We start from the raw sequence: 15,958 nt of genomic DNA, 5'->3' as shown, positions 1-15,958 counted from the left end.
TATTCTAATTTTGGTTTGGGTAGTTCATATCAAATGATTCTTGTAAATAAGTTCAGCTGGTGGGAAATTTTTGAAAGTTCGATGATATCCCCAAATATAATTTTGAAACCCTGCTGTAGTTATTGGCACTGTTTCGCTGATGATAATGTGGACAAGGATCCTCTCCGGTTCAAAAGAAGCGGAGAGGAGCCGGTTAGTTTAAGAGGAGTAAACTTGTTATTTTAATTTTTTTTTTGTTTTTTGTCAAGTTTGCCATTTCATTTCAACTAACAGGCTCTTTTCCGGTTCATTTATCCAAATGCTGATAAAATGTATGTTTACCTCCATTCCACTTTTTGATGGGTTACTCATAGCTCAAGTCTTAATGGATGAACTAAAGTTGCCACTATAGTGATTAGTTACCTTCCTTCTAATCCAGACAAAAGGCATTAGAATCTTTGCGCACTAATTCTCCTTCTATCTTGAAGTCACGTTGAACCTAAGTAACCTTTTATGCCGACGACATTATCCCATATTGTTCTCTCTAACCATGATTACAAATATACATGATCCATAAAAAGAGGGCCTGGGGGTCTCCCATCCATGTCCTCTCTTTCTTTATTATAATATGCTTCATTTTCTCCCACGAATCGCAGCTCTAGGATTTTGATCCCCTTAAATTATCTAGTTTTCCTTGCCTAGTAACAGGCAACCAATACTAAAATGCTCAGGATTTAATCGTGGGTGATAATAACATAATCCTATATATGACAATGGATTGAGCCACGAGTGGTTATAATGTTACAAACATTGCACATTGTTATCATATTGGTTATAATGTTGGCTCCATGAATGCACTAGCATTAAAATATTTGAACTTATCAAAAAAATATTTGCACTATATTTTATATTTAGAAGGTGGACCTCCATTGAACAGTTCTTTAATAAATGCTCTTCGGTTTAAACAATATATATAGTTTTTTCATAGTTTCAGATGTTCTTTAATAAATGCTCTTCGGTCACTTATAGTTAATATGTGACCAAAAGACATTAATTAATTATATTATTTAATATTTTAATTATATCTGTTTAATCTTAATCCTGGTGAACCAAAATTCAATCTCCGTGGATATCACGTACCTGAGCCTTGGAAGGTTTTCAAGTGGCAGTACGTACTCCCTTAATTTTTATGCATCTCTTTCATATATCCTTCATTTATTAATTGCATCAATCAATTTGACCATCTCAGAAGTGCCCACAAATTGTGTAACAACATGAGGCAACTGGGACCCACATATATAACCAAAAAAAGAAAAAAAGAAAAAAAGAAAAAAAAGTAAACTTGTCCCTCCAAAATAATGTCTTACATTAGTACAATAATGTTCACCACATCATTCCCGTGTTTTTTCCTCTTTTGGTCCGGACCCTGCTCTCCTTCCCACACAGAATTAGAAGTTGCAATTTTGCACCAGCTAATACCCAATCAGAAAGGATAGAAAATGCCTGATAAAAAAAAGAAGTAAATTTACTTAGGGTATACGTTATTTTCATTTTTTTTTTCCCTAATCAATATTATGTTTGGTACACTAAAATGTTAATTACCTAGTAATAAAAATGAGTATTATTAATTAAAAATGTAGTGGAAATAATATATATCAGCCAATCATTAATCATTATGGTCTGAGTTCAAACCCGCTAGATGTTGATCAAATGGCTCTTAGAATTTCGACGGTGCCTCTCTCTCTCTCTCTCTCGTCTCTGTCTCTGTCTCTGTCTCTGTCTCTCTCTCTCTCTCTCTCTCTGCGTATGTTTTGATGAAGAAAAGCATCCTTTTTGATGAATAGTTGCATTATTATACAGATTTTTGAGTACTTCCCTTACTGCTCTTCCTTATTTTTTGTTCGTTCATTCTTCACATGATTACATACAAAACATTCATTCCCATCACCAAAAGTCTACAATTTTGACATCTTTCTCTTTTTCCTTCTCTTCTGGACTGTACAGCAAGAATCGTATACAAAGAAAAAGCAAGATTAGACCCATTTTAGGATAACCCATAAATTTGATATTTTGGTTTTGTGCATTCGTGGGTTGGCTTTGTTTTATATGAATGGAGTCAGGTAGCATTGATGTCGTGCCATCCCCGGACGTGATGGATGAGGATGAGATCCATCACCATCACCATCAGTTCCCTTCGATTTCCAAGCCTCACAACAATAACAACAGTCCCGGCACCACCAGCGTCCATGAGCTTCTTGAATGCCCTGTATGCACCAATTCAATGTACCCCCCAATCCATCAGGTTTGTTTTTTTCTCCATTTTGCTTGATGGGTTCTTCGCTTTTTTTTTTTTTTTTTTTTTGGTGGCTATTCCAATATTTCCCTTTTTTGGTCTTGTTCAATTTGCTTCCAGCCTCTATATACTTTTTATTTTTTATTTTTTATTTTTTATTTTTCTTATCGTTACTGGTTAATATTATTATTATTATTATTATGATGATGATGATTCTTTTTTGATTGATTGGGCTGGTGAAGATCATGGATTTTTGTGTTATAATTGCATTGGGAATGCTGAGGTTAGATAAAGAGCAGAATGTACTACCAAATAGAATAAATCGTCGGTAGGATTTAAGTTGTGATAGATGATTATGTTTGTGGGATTTGGTTGGGTTAGATTTTGGGGGGATTTGATTGCTAGAATTTATGCAGCACAGTCTGGAAAGAAGGTGCAGCTAAGGGTAAGCATACCATGAGTTAAAACATTGCGTTTTGCGAGAGTTTGAATTTTATTGGTTCTGAATTGGGGTTCTTTGATGGTTCTATTGGTTGAGCATGCATCTTATCCAAGTAAAGCTTTGTTTATTACTTATCTAGCACTAAGGGAGTTTACTTGATTTGTACTACTGTTTCCTGCGTTCCCCAAATTGTCCACACTCCATGTGAATGGCTATATCCCTCTTTACTACACCAGCTTGATCTCAAAGATGAGGAAGGGCGGGTGATTTTATGATTTCACAATGAGTGTTGTGTTAGCAGGGCTGGCTCAAGCCTTAGGCGAGTTAGGTTGCCTAAGGCTCCCGAAATCAAAATAGTAGTAGTAATGACAGAAAAATCTGTGTTATTCCATAAAAAAAGGACTTAAAGAAATCCAAAAATGTGAGTTAAATCCACTCATCTTTAATTGACAACACCATGCACGAAGAGATTTGATGCTATTCCCTCTCTCTATGTGACTTTCCATAAAATAAAATAAAATAATAAAAAAAAAATTAAAGAAATCTAAAGAGGTGAACTAAAATCTATTCATCTGTAATTGGCAATATCATATACAAAGAGATTTGGAGTAAATCTATTACTGCTATTCCCTCTCTCTTTGTGACTTTACATATTTCTCTCTCTTTCTCCCTTAAAAGTCTCAATCCTTCATTGAATTCTTTTCCAATTTCATGATTTTCTTTTACATTGAATCTTCTGTTTCACGGTTTAGGTCCTTAACTTTTGAAATCAGTCATTCCATATCTGATAAAAAAAAGTTAGTCAATGCTCTCTAATTACCAAAAATGCACTCATAGTTAGCCACTTGCATTAGTTTTTTTGATTATCATGAATTATTGAATTTCTTTATGTATTTGTTGCTGCTAATTGATCCTATGTTAGGGAAATCTGTCTTTCCTTGTGCAGGTTAGAAAAACTTGAGTATAAAAACTTAATTAGTAATTTTGTATTCCAAAAAAGGAGAAAAACAAATTTTAAATAAAAAATAATATAGAAATTAAAATAAATATTATTTAATTAATATTTAAATATAGGAAAATGCCTCACTTAAATTTTGTTGTTTTGGACCTCAAAATTTATCAAGCTGACCTTGTGCGTGAGTAGTCTAGAGGAGCTTATGTGAGATAGCATGGGAATATGATCCTTTCAATTTCAAATGAAATGGATACTATCCATTTCATAGTCAGGATTTAAAGTTTGTGTGTCTATCGGTATTAGTTAAATTTTTTAAAAGACGTGCCAAAATTGATCTCATGTACATCATTGGATGTACCAACTTTAAATCTTGACCATGAAATGGATAATATTTATTTCATTTGAAATTGAAGGGATCCTTGTCCGATAGCATGAGCTCAATTATGTTCCTTGATTAAATTGTAATTTTAAGATAGCAGCAATGACTGTTTGGTTAAATTCCCATGGTTTGTTTAGTCAATCATTATTCTAAATAACAACCCGTCTCCCACGTGTTGTATTGTATTAGGCACATGCAACTTATTCGGGACTGTAGTGTTGCTGAAAGATGTGAGAGCTACGGTTTCTGGTGTGAGTGAAATAATAGGTGTGGTGTGTTTGCACACTACAATTGAGTGATTTTGTCAAGTTAAATTGCCATTGCTAATTGGGTCTGTAAAAATCAAGTAAACTAATTAGGATGGTTTTCCATGGGCCAAGACTACTGGTGACTATTTAGAAGAAGACATGAAATTTGTTAAATTAATGAAATACATGTAATGGTTGCATATAATGGGAATTGCTAAATAGAATCTCTGGAGTTGATCACATAGTTGAATGGTGGCTGATGACTTGTAATACCCCTAACCCTAAACTCCTCTTATTATGTTCAAATTTATGAGTGTGTTCGTGTGAGTTAGGACCTGGTTCAGTGGTTTTGGATTGAGTTTAACTGTAGCTTGGAGTCGGGAGAAAAAAATCTATTTTGGGTAGGTTAGTGTAACGATCCAGGGAAAGCGCTATCTACATTTGCGTTATCACCCCAAAATGACCAGTCAATTTGGAGCTTCCTTAGAATCACTTATAAAACTCAGTTTCACCTAGTAAGTTAGCAATATGAGACTAAGCACTCATAAGTGTCTTTAGAAATCACCACTTTATTTGGGCTACTCATCTTTCCAATATAGGACCAGAGTGTTACAATCTTTTCCTCTTAAACCCCTAACGTCATCGTCAGTGTCACGTCATTCAGTGCTCTAATACCACATGGCGTTACTAGGTAGTTCTGATACCATTTGTAACGATTCAGGGAAAGCGTTAGTAACATCTACGTTATCACTCGAAAATGACTAGTCAATTTGGAACTTCCCAAGAATCACTTATAAACATCAGTTTCGCCTAACTTATCAAAAAAAGAAAAGAAATATCGCCTAGTAAGTAAGCAATGCGAGACTTACTACTTAGCACCCATGATCATGAGTGTCTTTATAAACCTATTCTATGCGGGATACACATCTTCTTAATATAGGGCCAAAGTGTTACAATAAGACTTGATTTACTTGTAAAAAAAAAAAATTAGTTTCTAAATAGGGGACTTACTATTTTAAGAATAAGGTCTTAGGGATTTGGATTGGGCCTACAAGTTGGATTTATAGTTAGGCCCAAGCTACTCGGTTAGAATTAGAATTAGATGGACTTGGGCCAAAAAAGTTTGGTTTGTATCCCAATATTTTAAAGCCCATTTAAAAGACAAAATTCAAATGATTTTACTTTCTTATAAGGAAAATGTAAATATTTTTGAAAGAAAACTCTAGCAGTCGCCCACTCGTCATGTTTAAAAAAAGAAAGTCAAAAGACTGAAATGCTCCTTTTCATTAAAGAGGAAAACCCTAAACCTAGTATATATATACTATTTTTTTTTTTTTTTTTTTTTTTTTTTTTTTTTTTTTTTTTTTTTTTTTCTCTCTATGGCTGCTACCCTATGCCAAAAAATTCTCTCTTATTTTTCAAACAAACAAAGAAAATCTTCTCAACCCTAGTGACCGACTAACCATCTCCAATATCCAAGAAGAAAGCTAGTTTTTTTCCAAGAAAAATCATTAGCCACCCACCCAAGATATAAATTTCATCAACCTTCCAATTATTTTCCTACTACATGTTATTTTGTAGATAGAAAGTATATTGGATGAGTTATATTTAAATTCTACAAGGATTTTCAAATTTTCTTTTAAGATTTCAAAGAATTTCTAGTTGGTTTGTGAAATACAATTTTATGAAATCTGATTTTTCTGTTGAGAATAGGCCTCAAATTTCATCATAGGATTTAGGATTTTGTATGTTTGATTAGAAAATTTTGATTCTTAGAGAGATTAGATCAAGAACTATTAGAAGAAAACAAAATTCTAAATTCCTAGTTTAGGGTTTCAGCCAGCCCAAGAATAGGCTTGATCTGGTCGGTTAGGGCTTTGACATTGTGATGTAGGACGGAATTTACTAATATTTTTGATGAAAATGAAAATAGAAAAAATGTTAAAAATAATATTGGAGCAGTGCCATTTGATTAGAAGTTTACCTGTTCTCAGACAATGGAAGTACAAAAGGAAAGGCTTGATCGTCAAGCCAGGATTTTATTTTATTTTATTATCTTATTTACGATTAAGACTTTATTTCCTTTACTTGCTAGGACTAGATTTGCTTTATTTATTTATTTTTCTTACTAGGATTAAATTTACTTTTACTACTAGGAATAGTTTACTTTCTCTACCAGTATTTCTTTTCTATAAATGGGCTTGCTTATTATGTAAAACTCAATCAATTGAATTATTATTAAATCAGAGACTTCTCTCTCAAATACTCTATGGAGTTTTATATTTCTTTTAGCCTGCGAGTTTGTTTTATCTTTTTGGATAGAAGACGAAGACGCTTCTCATTGCAGAATCAAAGATGATGTTCTTTTATTAGTCACCTTAATCTTCCGCTACGTCGCATTGGAGCTGCACAAGTGGCCCAACAGGCAGCCCAAATTCAAGTGACACTTTCTGGATTTTCAGGAAGCCCAACAAAGTGTGTGTTGCGTTGGATCTTCAATTAGAGGGCCCAACATAGACATTTTTCAGACTAAAGGCAGGCCCATTAGAAAGAGCGTTGTCAGCCCAACCCTAGGTTAGGGCCTTGTGTTTGAAGCTTGGTTATTGGGCCCAAAAATGCCTTTAGTGGAACGTGGTCTTTTGGACTTGAAGAAGTCCAGTAAGGGCCCAATGTTGTGATGTCCAAGTGAGGCCAAAGCCCAAAGAAAATTTAATTTTTCGGAAAGGTCATGCACTGTAAAAAAATTCTAGAAGAATTAGAACCTTAGAAAGAAGACCTCAAGTTTAACCTAAATAGCTCAGGACTTTTAAAGATAGAATCCAGATAAGTCCATATCAATCAAGAGCTTTAAGACGGGGCTCAAGGGAGGAAACATGACGAGTAGAGTTAGATCGTTTTCTAAGAGTTGTCATGACTTGATTCAGGTTCTTAGACTTGTGTGTGAGAGATTCAAATGCTTCTTATCAGAGCTTCGAGGTAAGTAAATATGACTAGACTGTATTTTCTTAAATTGTTTGGTATTATTCATCTATTTATATGTTGAGAAGTATTATGATACCATACACTGTTATTCTGTTTCAAGAATTAAAGCGTGAATTTTATTTAGTTGGATTTCCAAGCATGTTTAAGAAATTAAAGATTTAGCATGATTTAGAACTTCAATACGAAGTATTTGAATGTACATACACCCTAGGGAGAGAGGGTTAAGACAAAGAAAAAAAGGGTGCAAGTAAAAAAAGTATTTCAGAAAAAGAGTTTTGGTTTTAAGATTGTCACAGACGTGTTAATTCTGTGAGTAAATTTATCTATTCAGAACTAAGAAATAGAACTCTAGAAGGAAAGAAGAAGAAAAGAGATGAAAGAAAGAATGAGGAATCTTTATTGGATAAGCCAATTCGAGATGGCGAGTCTCCTTAGTTCAAACTGAACTCAACAAATGTCAAAAACTGCCCTTAACACTGTAGTCAACTATATTTATACACAACTGGAATGAAGAAGAATAAAAGCAACTAATTCTTGAAACTCAGTAACTGTACAACTGAATTACTGGATTCCAACTGGAATCCATAATCCATGCTACTCCTCTGCATCTGCCACGTAACTGGAATCCATAATCCATGCTACTCCTCTGCATCTGCCACGTATACCTCCAGCATACACCTCCTGCATGTGCCACGTACACCTCCAGCTGCCCTTACCTGAATCTTAACCAGACGTGTAACATTACCCCTCCCATTTTTAGAACACCTTGCCCACAAGGTGTGGATAGGCCTCCTTAAGGAAATGGAAATCCTCCCAGGTAGCATCATCCGCATGTTGTCCTTCCCAACGAATCAACAACTCAACATAAGCACGATGATTCTTAGGTCTCAAGCGCCGACTAAGCACCTCCACCGGTTCTGGCTGCAAAATTCCCTTAGAATTAACTGGTGGCAACTTAGGAACAACCTCTGTAGAAGACCCTAATTTGAGCTTAAGCTGGGAGACATGAAATACTGGATGTATTCTGGCCTCAGGAGGAAGCTCAAGCTCATAGGCTACCTGGCCAACCTTCTTCAAAATAGGAAAAGGTCCATAAAACCGAGGGGATAATTTGAGAGACCTTCGGACAGCAATGGTTGATTGCCTATAAGGCTGCAGCCTCAGATAAACCAACTGACCAATCTCAAAACTTCTTTCTGACCTCTTCAAATCAGCATACCTTTTCATACGTTGCTGAGCCTGCTGTAAGTTGTGCTGCAGTAAAGCAAGGATCTGCTGTCTCGACTTAAGGACTTCATCCACTGCCTCTACCCGTGTAGTGCCAGGAACATAAGCTAGCAACCTTGGAGGTGGAACTCCATACACAGCTTCATAGGGAGTCATCCTGATGGAAGTATGCCAACTGGTGTTATACCAGTATTCAGCCCAAGGTAACCACGACACCCACTGCTTCGGATTATCTTGAGCAAAACATCTCAAGTAATTTTCTAAGCACTTATTAACAATTTCAGACTGGCCATCTGTTTGTGGATGGTAACTAGAGCTCATGTCCAAAGAAGTCCCCTGAAGTTTGAAGAACTCACGCCAAAAAGCACTAGTAAAAACCGGGTCTCTATCAGAAACTATTGAGAGAGGCATCCCATGCAGCTTGAACACTTGAGATACAAACAATCTGGCTACTGTAACTGCTGTATAGGGATGAGATAAAGTCAAGAAATGAGCATACTTTGATAGGCGATCCACAACCACCATTATAACAGATTGGCCTTGAGAAAATGGCAACCCTTCAATAAAATCCATGGTAATATGAGACCAAACTCTTGATGGAATGGGAAGCGGTTGCAATAGTCCAGCAGGAAGACTATTCTCATGTTTACTCCTCTGACATACATCACAGCTCCTAATAAAAGATTTCAAGTCCTTTCTCATTCCTTTCCAAAAAAAATCCTTCTTTGCCCTCTGCAACGTTTTATCATATCCTGAATGTCCCGAAATCGGATCAGAATGAACAAACGAAAGGACTTTATTTTTCAACTGAGGTGATTGCCCCAACACAATTATGTTTTTATACAACAACAGACCATCCCTGCAAGAATACTTAGCTGCATCCAGCTTATGATTCTGCCACTGGTTCCATAAGGTCTGTAGCTCTTGATCAGAGCCATATTCAGCCTTTAATTCATCAACCCAAACTGCTCGAGGGATGGATAATAAGAAAAGAGAGACCTTCTCATCACTAACATCATTGTCCTCTCTTCTGGAAAGAGCATCAGCAACTTTATTATCTACCCCCTTCTTATATTCAACAATGAAATCATACCCCAATAACTTGGTTAACCATTTCTGCTGAAAAGGTGTGCCAACCTTTTGTTCCAAGAGGAACTTCAAACTTTGTTGGTCAGTCTTAACCACAAAGGATTGACCAAGAAGGTAGGGACGCCACTTCTGAATAGCTGACACAAGTGCAAACAGCTCCTTTTCATAAGTTGACATATGCAGCGCTTTGCCTTTAAGGGCCTTACTAATGTAAGCAATTGGCCTTCTATTCTGCATCAACACTGCCCCTATACCAAACCCGCTGGCATCACATTCTATAATAAAAGTTTGGGAGAAATTCGGAAGAGCCAAAACTGGAGCCTGTGTTACTGCCATCCTGAGAGCTTGAAACGCCTCCTTAGCCTCACATGTCCATACAAAAGCATTCTTCTTCAGCATTGCTGTCAGTGGAGCAGCAATGGCCCCATAATGTTTTATAAACTTTCTATAGTATCCCGTAAGACCCAAAAAACCTCTCAAGGACTTGATGGTTTTAGGTAATGGCCAATCAAGGACAGCCTTAATCTTGTTGGGATCAGCACACACCCCATGATTAGACACAATATGCCCCAAGTAATCCACCTCCTTAACACCAAACCGGCACTTAGACTTCTTGGCATAAAGCTGGTTCTGCCTCAGTAGTTCTAAAGTCAGCTTTAAATGTTCTATATGAGCTTCAAAATCCTTACTATAAACTAGTATGTCATCAAAAAATACTAGTATAAACTTTCTAAGATAAGGATTAAAGATATGGTTCATTAAACCTTGAAATGTAGAGGGAGCATTTGTGAGACCAAATGGCATTACCAAGAACTCATAATGACCTTCATGAGTTCTAAATGCAGTTTTAGGAATATCAGAATCCACAACCCGGATTTGATGGTAGCCGGATCTTAAATCCAACTTAGAAAATATTCTAGCCCCCCATAGCTCATCAAGCAATTCATCTATCACAGGAATTGGAAATTTATCTTTAATTGTTACCTTATTCAGTGCCCGGTAATCCATGCACATACGCCATGTGCCATCAGCCTTTCTTACCAACAATACTGGAGAAGAAAAAGGACTACGACTTGGCCTTATCACTCCTGTTTGCAGAAGATCCTTCACTATCTTCTCGATCTCTTCTTTTTGATAGAAAGGATACCTATATGGCCGAACTGAAACAGGTTGAACTCCTTCTTGTAAAGGAATAGCATGGTCATGAGACCTAGGTGGAGGCAACCCTTTTGGTTCCTGAAACACATCTTCAAACTGCTGCAACAATTCCTGGAGAAGACTCTGCGGATAAGAATCTGCCACATCATTTGTCACCACTGTGGATACCAATTGCAGCCATACACCTCTGCTGTCCACTCTAGACAATTTCAATGAAGAAGCTTCCTCCAAACATAAAGAAGGACCTTGGTGCATACCCTGAAGCTGAATGGGCTTGTTGAGAAAAGAAAACTGCATGGTTAACTTCTCAAAATCCCACACAATGGGACCTAAAGTCCTCAACCATTGGACACCCAACACTACTTGACATCCTGCTAAGGGAAGGACAAAAAATTCTGTAGAGAAGGAAAAATCCTGTAACTTTAAATTCACCGCCTGGCATTTCCCTGGACTAGGCACCAATTGTCCATTAGCCACTCTAACTTTCACTCCTTTATGCTGTACAAGTTGTAACCCCAGCAAACTCACCAATTCCACATCCACAAAATTATGAGTACTGCCTGAATCAATTAAGACAGTAACTCTGTGATACCTCAGAAATCCAATGATCCGCATAGTCCTAGGACTAGGAGATCCCACTATTGCATTCAAAGAAATTTCTGGAAATTCTTCCAGGAAAAACTCTCCTGGATCCTCATCCTTCTGAACTAGTTCCTGAGAAATATCTTCCTGTCCACCTTCCAAGGCTTCTAACACAAACAACTTAGGGGCCATGCAAACATGTCCACTAGAGTACTTAGCATCACAATTAAAACATAGACCTTTCCTGCGTCTGTCATCCATTTGGGCTTGTGTAAGCCGCTGTACTTGGACCACAGCTTGATTTGGGGCCCTACCAACAACCCCTTTACCACTCTGGTTAGCAGTGACTCCAGAAAAAAGAACCTGCTTAACAGAGCTTGGCATGATGAGACGAGCAGTACCCCCATTACTAGACTTGGAAAATTGCCCAGAAGGATGATAACTTGACTGAAAAGAGCTTGGATTCCAAGCAGCCCTGATAGCTTTCTTATGGGCCAAAAAAGTTTCCTCCTGCATTTTAGCCAAGGCAAATGCATCAATTAAAGTTTTAGGATTGAACATCCTAATTGGGATTCTAATTTCATCTTTCAGACCCCCCAAAAACATGCTGAGCTTGTGAGAATCAGGCAGACCAATCACCTTGCTAGCCAAAAAATCAAACTGAGTCTTATAATCCTCCAAGACTCCCACTTGTTTCAACTTTGTTAACTCTTCCATTGGGTCATCATAAGAACCCTTCCCGAAACGGATTCTTAGAGATTGTAAAAAATCTCCCCAAGATTTTAGAGCTCCACTAGCTTTCAGCTCTTCAAACCAGATTAACGCACGCCCTTCCATGTGAAAAGCCGAAATTGACAGCCTTTGTTGATCCGGAGTTCCATGATGGTCAAAGAATTGTGTAGCTCTGATGCACCAGGTTTCCGGTTCCTCGCCTTCAAACTTAGGAAAATCAAATTTCATCGAACGAGTGTGAATACCATCATTGAAACTAGCCCCTTCTTGAAAAGAATGAGCTCCAGTATAAGAACTTTGGCCCATCCTACCTCCCATAGCACCCTGATCTACCCCACCATTAGTAGCACCATATTTCCGCCAAGAACACCTCTACCCACTCCACTATTAACACCGTTAGCCGGGGCTGTTTGCGGATTCCCTTGGTGGCTCTGACTCTGAATCCCGAACAACTGTGCCAATTGTCTATTATTTTCTTGAATCATTTCCTGCATACGCACTGCCAATGCATCCATTTCCGCCTTTCTATCAGCTTTGTCCGCTTTGCAAATCTCCTGTAATTGGGCGACCTGACTACCCAATTCCTTCACGTCCCGTGCTAACTGCGATTCCTCTGCCATATCTGCTGACCTCGTTTTCATAAGGTGTCGACCGTGGGCTCTGATACCACTTGTCACAGACGTGTTAATTCTGTGAGTAAATTTATCTATTCAGAACTAAGAAATAGAACTCTAGAAGGAAAGAAGAAGAAAAGAGATGAAAGAAAGAATGAGGAATCTTTATTGGATAAGCCAATTCGAGATGGCGAGTCTCCTTAGTTCAAACTGAACTCAACAAATGTCAAAAACTGCCCTTAACACTGTAGTCAACTATATTTATACACAACTGGAATGAAGAAGAATAAAAGCGACTAATTCTTGAAACTCAGTAACTGTACAACTGAATTACTGGATTCCAACTGGAATCCATAATCCATGCTACTCCTCTGCATCTGCCACGTAACTGGAATCCATAATCCATGCTACTCCTCTGCATCTGCCACGTATACCTCCAGCATACACCTCCTGCATGTGCCACGTACACCTCCAGCTGCCCTTACCTGAATCTTAACCAGACGTGTAACAAAGATGGCCTCAGAGATTAGAGATAGCACGGTACCAGAGCTCAGAGGATGGAATACAATTGCTTCATGCAGTCCATCACACAGATGTTTCCACCCTGAGTTAATCAGGTGGAACTCATCCTTAGAGTGATTCCTCCTGTGGCCACAGGTTGAGTCAGGATCCATTGGGATTGTACAGCCTCACATACAGGGTGTAATAATATGGAAGGCCGAAAAAAAGAAGTACAAAAAATTATTAGAATATTTTATCAAGAGATATTTTTGGAAAGTTTCTTATGTGAAAATATCCATATAAGCTTTTGGGAGAAAATAGTTTCGTATAAATGTTTCTTTAACAATCGTATTGTTTGTTGTATCACCTTACTGGGTTTCCCAACTCACCCTTTCCTTTCTATTCCATAGATGAGATTAGAGACGATGTAGCCGGTCGGGATAATCAATAGAGAGTGTACAGTCCATAGAGGAATAAGTAGCCGGTCGGCACATTAGAAGAATTTTTCTTTAGAAGTTGCTTGGTCCTTTTATTGTTTCTTTCTCATAACAGTTTAATCTAGACTTTTACTCATTTCAGTAGTTACAATGAAGTTTGCTCCGGTTTATTTGTTGTTGCTCTGTACCTTTCTTCCTTTGCGCAGCTCTAAATCCACTACTTTAACCCTGGTAGGTTAAGGAGGCTGTGAAATGACTGCTGCAGGAGATATTGGTATGTGATGTGAATTTTTCATCTTTGGAAGTTTTATCAGGTTCAAAACAACTTTAGAATTAGTGGCAACTGAAAATTTAGATCAAATACAGTGTGGCTTGGTATTTCCTTTTTCTCATTTTCTTTTATAGGTGCCTTTTTGGTTCCTTTCTTCGTCGTGAGGGAGGATATTCCTGTAATCATGTTTTCCCCTGTTGTCATATTATAGATAAAATTTCTTGGTCCAGTTCTATTTTATTTCATGTTTACAAATATTTGTTACCATGTCCGTATGGGTAGTCTCAATAGTGCTCTTAAGTGTCATCCAAGAGCTTTGTCTGTGAAATGAGAGATCTGGAATTGGCAAATGCATGACTGAGGCTTTTCTTTATGAAGTGAGTTAAAAACGGAGTACTGGAATTGGGTGGCTTTGAAATGTGTTGTCTGAAAGCAAGTCTTGGAAAAGTGAAGTGGGTTAAACTCTATTTTGGGCTTCTGGTGTTAGACACTTCTTTTTAAGGGTTGTCAGAAAAGATTTTGCTGAAGAGTTTCTGACCACCTGAATTTTGTGTGCTGAGTTGGAGCTGTTGGCGTAGAGTACATGTTTGGCTTTCTTCGTGTGTATTATTTAACTTCTTCCTAGCGAGTAGTTTGGTATGATTGATCTTTTCTTTTGTTTATTGCTTGATGTTTGCTGATTTAAAATGTTGCATTTATTTAAAAACACCTGCATGCTTTGTTGCCAGATATTCTGAGGTTATGTAACCATATCTGTTGGCTTCCTCCCAGATGTTGTCACTGTTTCTCTACAAGTAGTGGGAAACTTTGGGTTGGCATTGTGTCTGGGATTTGTTTGGGAATAGAGTGATCTTACTTGATCACTGTCCTTAGGATGCCCTAAAAGATTTCTGATTTTTCTAACAAATATTGTTTTGGCAGTGCCACAATGGTCATACCCTCTGTTCTACCTGTAAAACAAGGGTACACAACCGGTGTCCGACTTGTAGACAGGAGCTTGGTGACATTAGGTGCCTAGCATTGGAGAAGGTAGCTGAATCACTTGAACTGCGTTGCAAATATAGCTCTCTTGGGTGCCCTGAGATATTCCCATACTACAGTAAACTCAAACATGAAGCTGTTTGTAACTTCAGACCATACAACTGTCCATATGCTGGATCAGACTGCTCCATCGTCGGAGATATTCCATTCCTTGTTGCACACTTAAGGGATGATCACAAGGTTGATATGCATTCTGGATGCACTTTTAACCATCGTTATGTCAAGTCAAATCCCCGTGAAGTAGAAAATGCTACTTGGATGTTAACAGTAAGTATCAAGTGTTTATTTTTCCTCTGTGGAATAAGCCTGACTGAAAAATCCTTGCAAGATATGTTTTGCTTTACAGAAGAGTGCTATTTATCATTCTTTGCGCTGCATCCGAAGGACTCTTGTTCCTGATCTTGCTGATAATTGCTAGTCCCACTTTGTCGAATTGTCATGAAACTTGAGTAATTGTCTCTTTTATTGTCCTCGTTAGGTCTTCCACTGTTTTGGTCAGTACTTCTGTCTCCATTTTGAAGCCTTCCAGCTCGGCATGGCTCCTGTTTATATGGCATTCCTCCGATTCATGGGCGATGAAAGCGACGCTCGAAACTACACCTATAGCCTGGAGGTTGGAGGAAATGGTCGGAAACTGATTTGGGAGGGCAACCCAAGAAGCATAAGGGATAGCCACAGGAAAGTTAGAGACAGCCATGATGGCCTCATTATACAGCGGAACATGGCACTTTTCTTCTCTGGAGGGGATAGGAAAGAGCTCAAGTTACGTGTTACTGGCCGGATATGGAAAGAACAGCAGAACCCAGAAGGCGGGGCCTGCATACACAATCTTTGTAGTTAGCCTGGATCTCTCTTTCTCTCTCTCTCTCTCTCTCTTCCCTGTGTGCTGTTACTTTCATGCATTATGTTGGGAACAATAATATTAGATGACGCAGATAACATTGATTGTCATTAATTATGCATGGTGCTGAAGGTTTCACCCTTCATAAATTGTCAGTGAGCTCTCCCTCTTCCTCCCCACCGTTTTT

At 37.9% G+C, this 15,958-nt stretch overlaps 1 protein-coding gene across 1 annotated transcript; it reads left to right on the top strand.

Annotated features, from left to right (window-relative positions):
* The first annotated feature begins 1,687 nt into the window (after positions 1–1,687).
* On the top strand, positions 1,688–15,926 carry LOC133863614 (E3 ubiquitin-protein ligase SINAT3). The gene is made up of 3 exons (XM_062299645.1): positions 1,688–2,281; positions 14,811–15,197; positions 15,409–15,926. Exons 1-3 carry the CDS (start codon positions 2,090–2,092, stop codon positions 15,769–15,771), a joined length of 942 nt encoding a protein of 313 aa, XP_062155629.1. The 5' UTR covers positions 1,688–2,089; the 3' UTR covers positions 15,772–15,926.
* Positions 15,927–15,958: the final 32 nt, after the last annotated feature.

Source organism: Alnus glutinosa, chromosome 3 (genome assembly GCF_958979055.1).
Source record: "Alnus glutinosa chromosome 3, dhAlnGlut1.1, whole genome shotgun sequence".
Classification (NCBI taxonomy): domain Eukaryota; kingdom Viridiplantae; phylum Streptophyta; class Magnoliopsida; order Fagales; family Betulaceae; genus Alnus; species Alnus glutinosa.
Note: the sequence above shows the minus strand (reverse complement) of the source record. Positions and strands in the feature narration are given on the sequence as shown.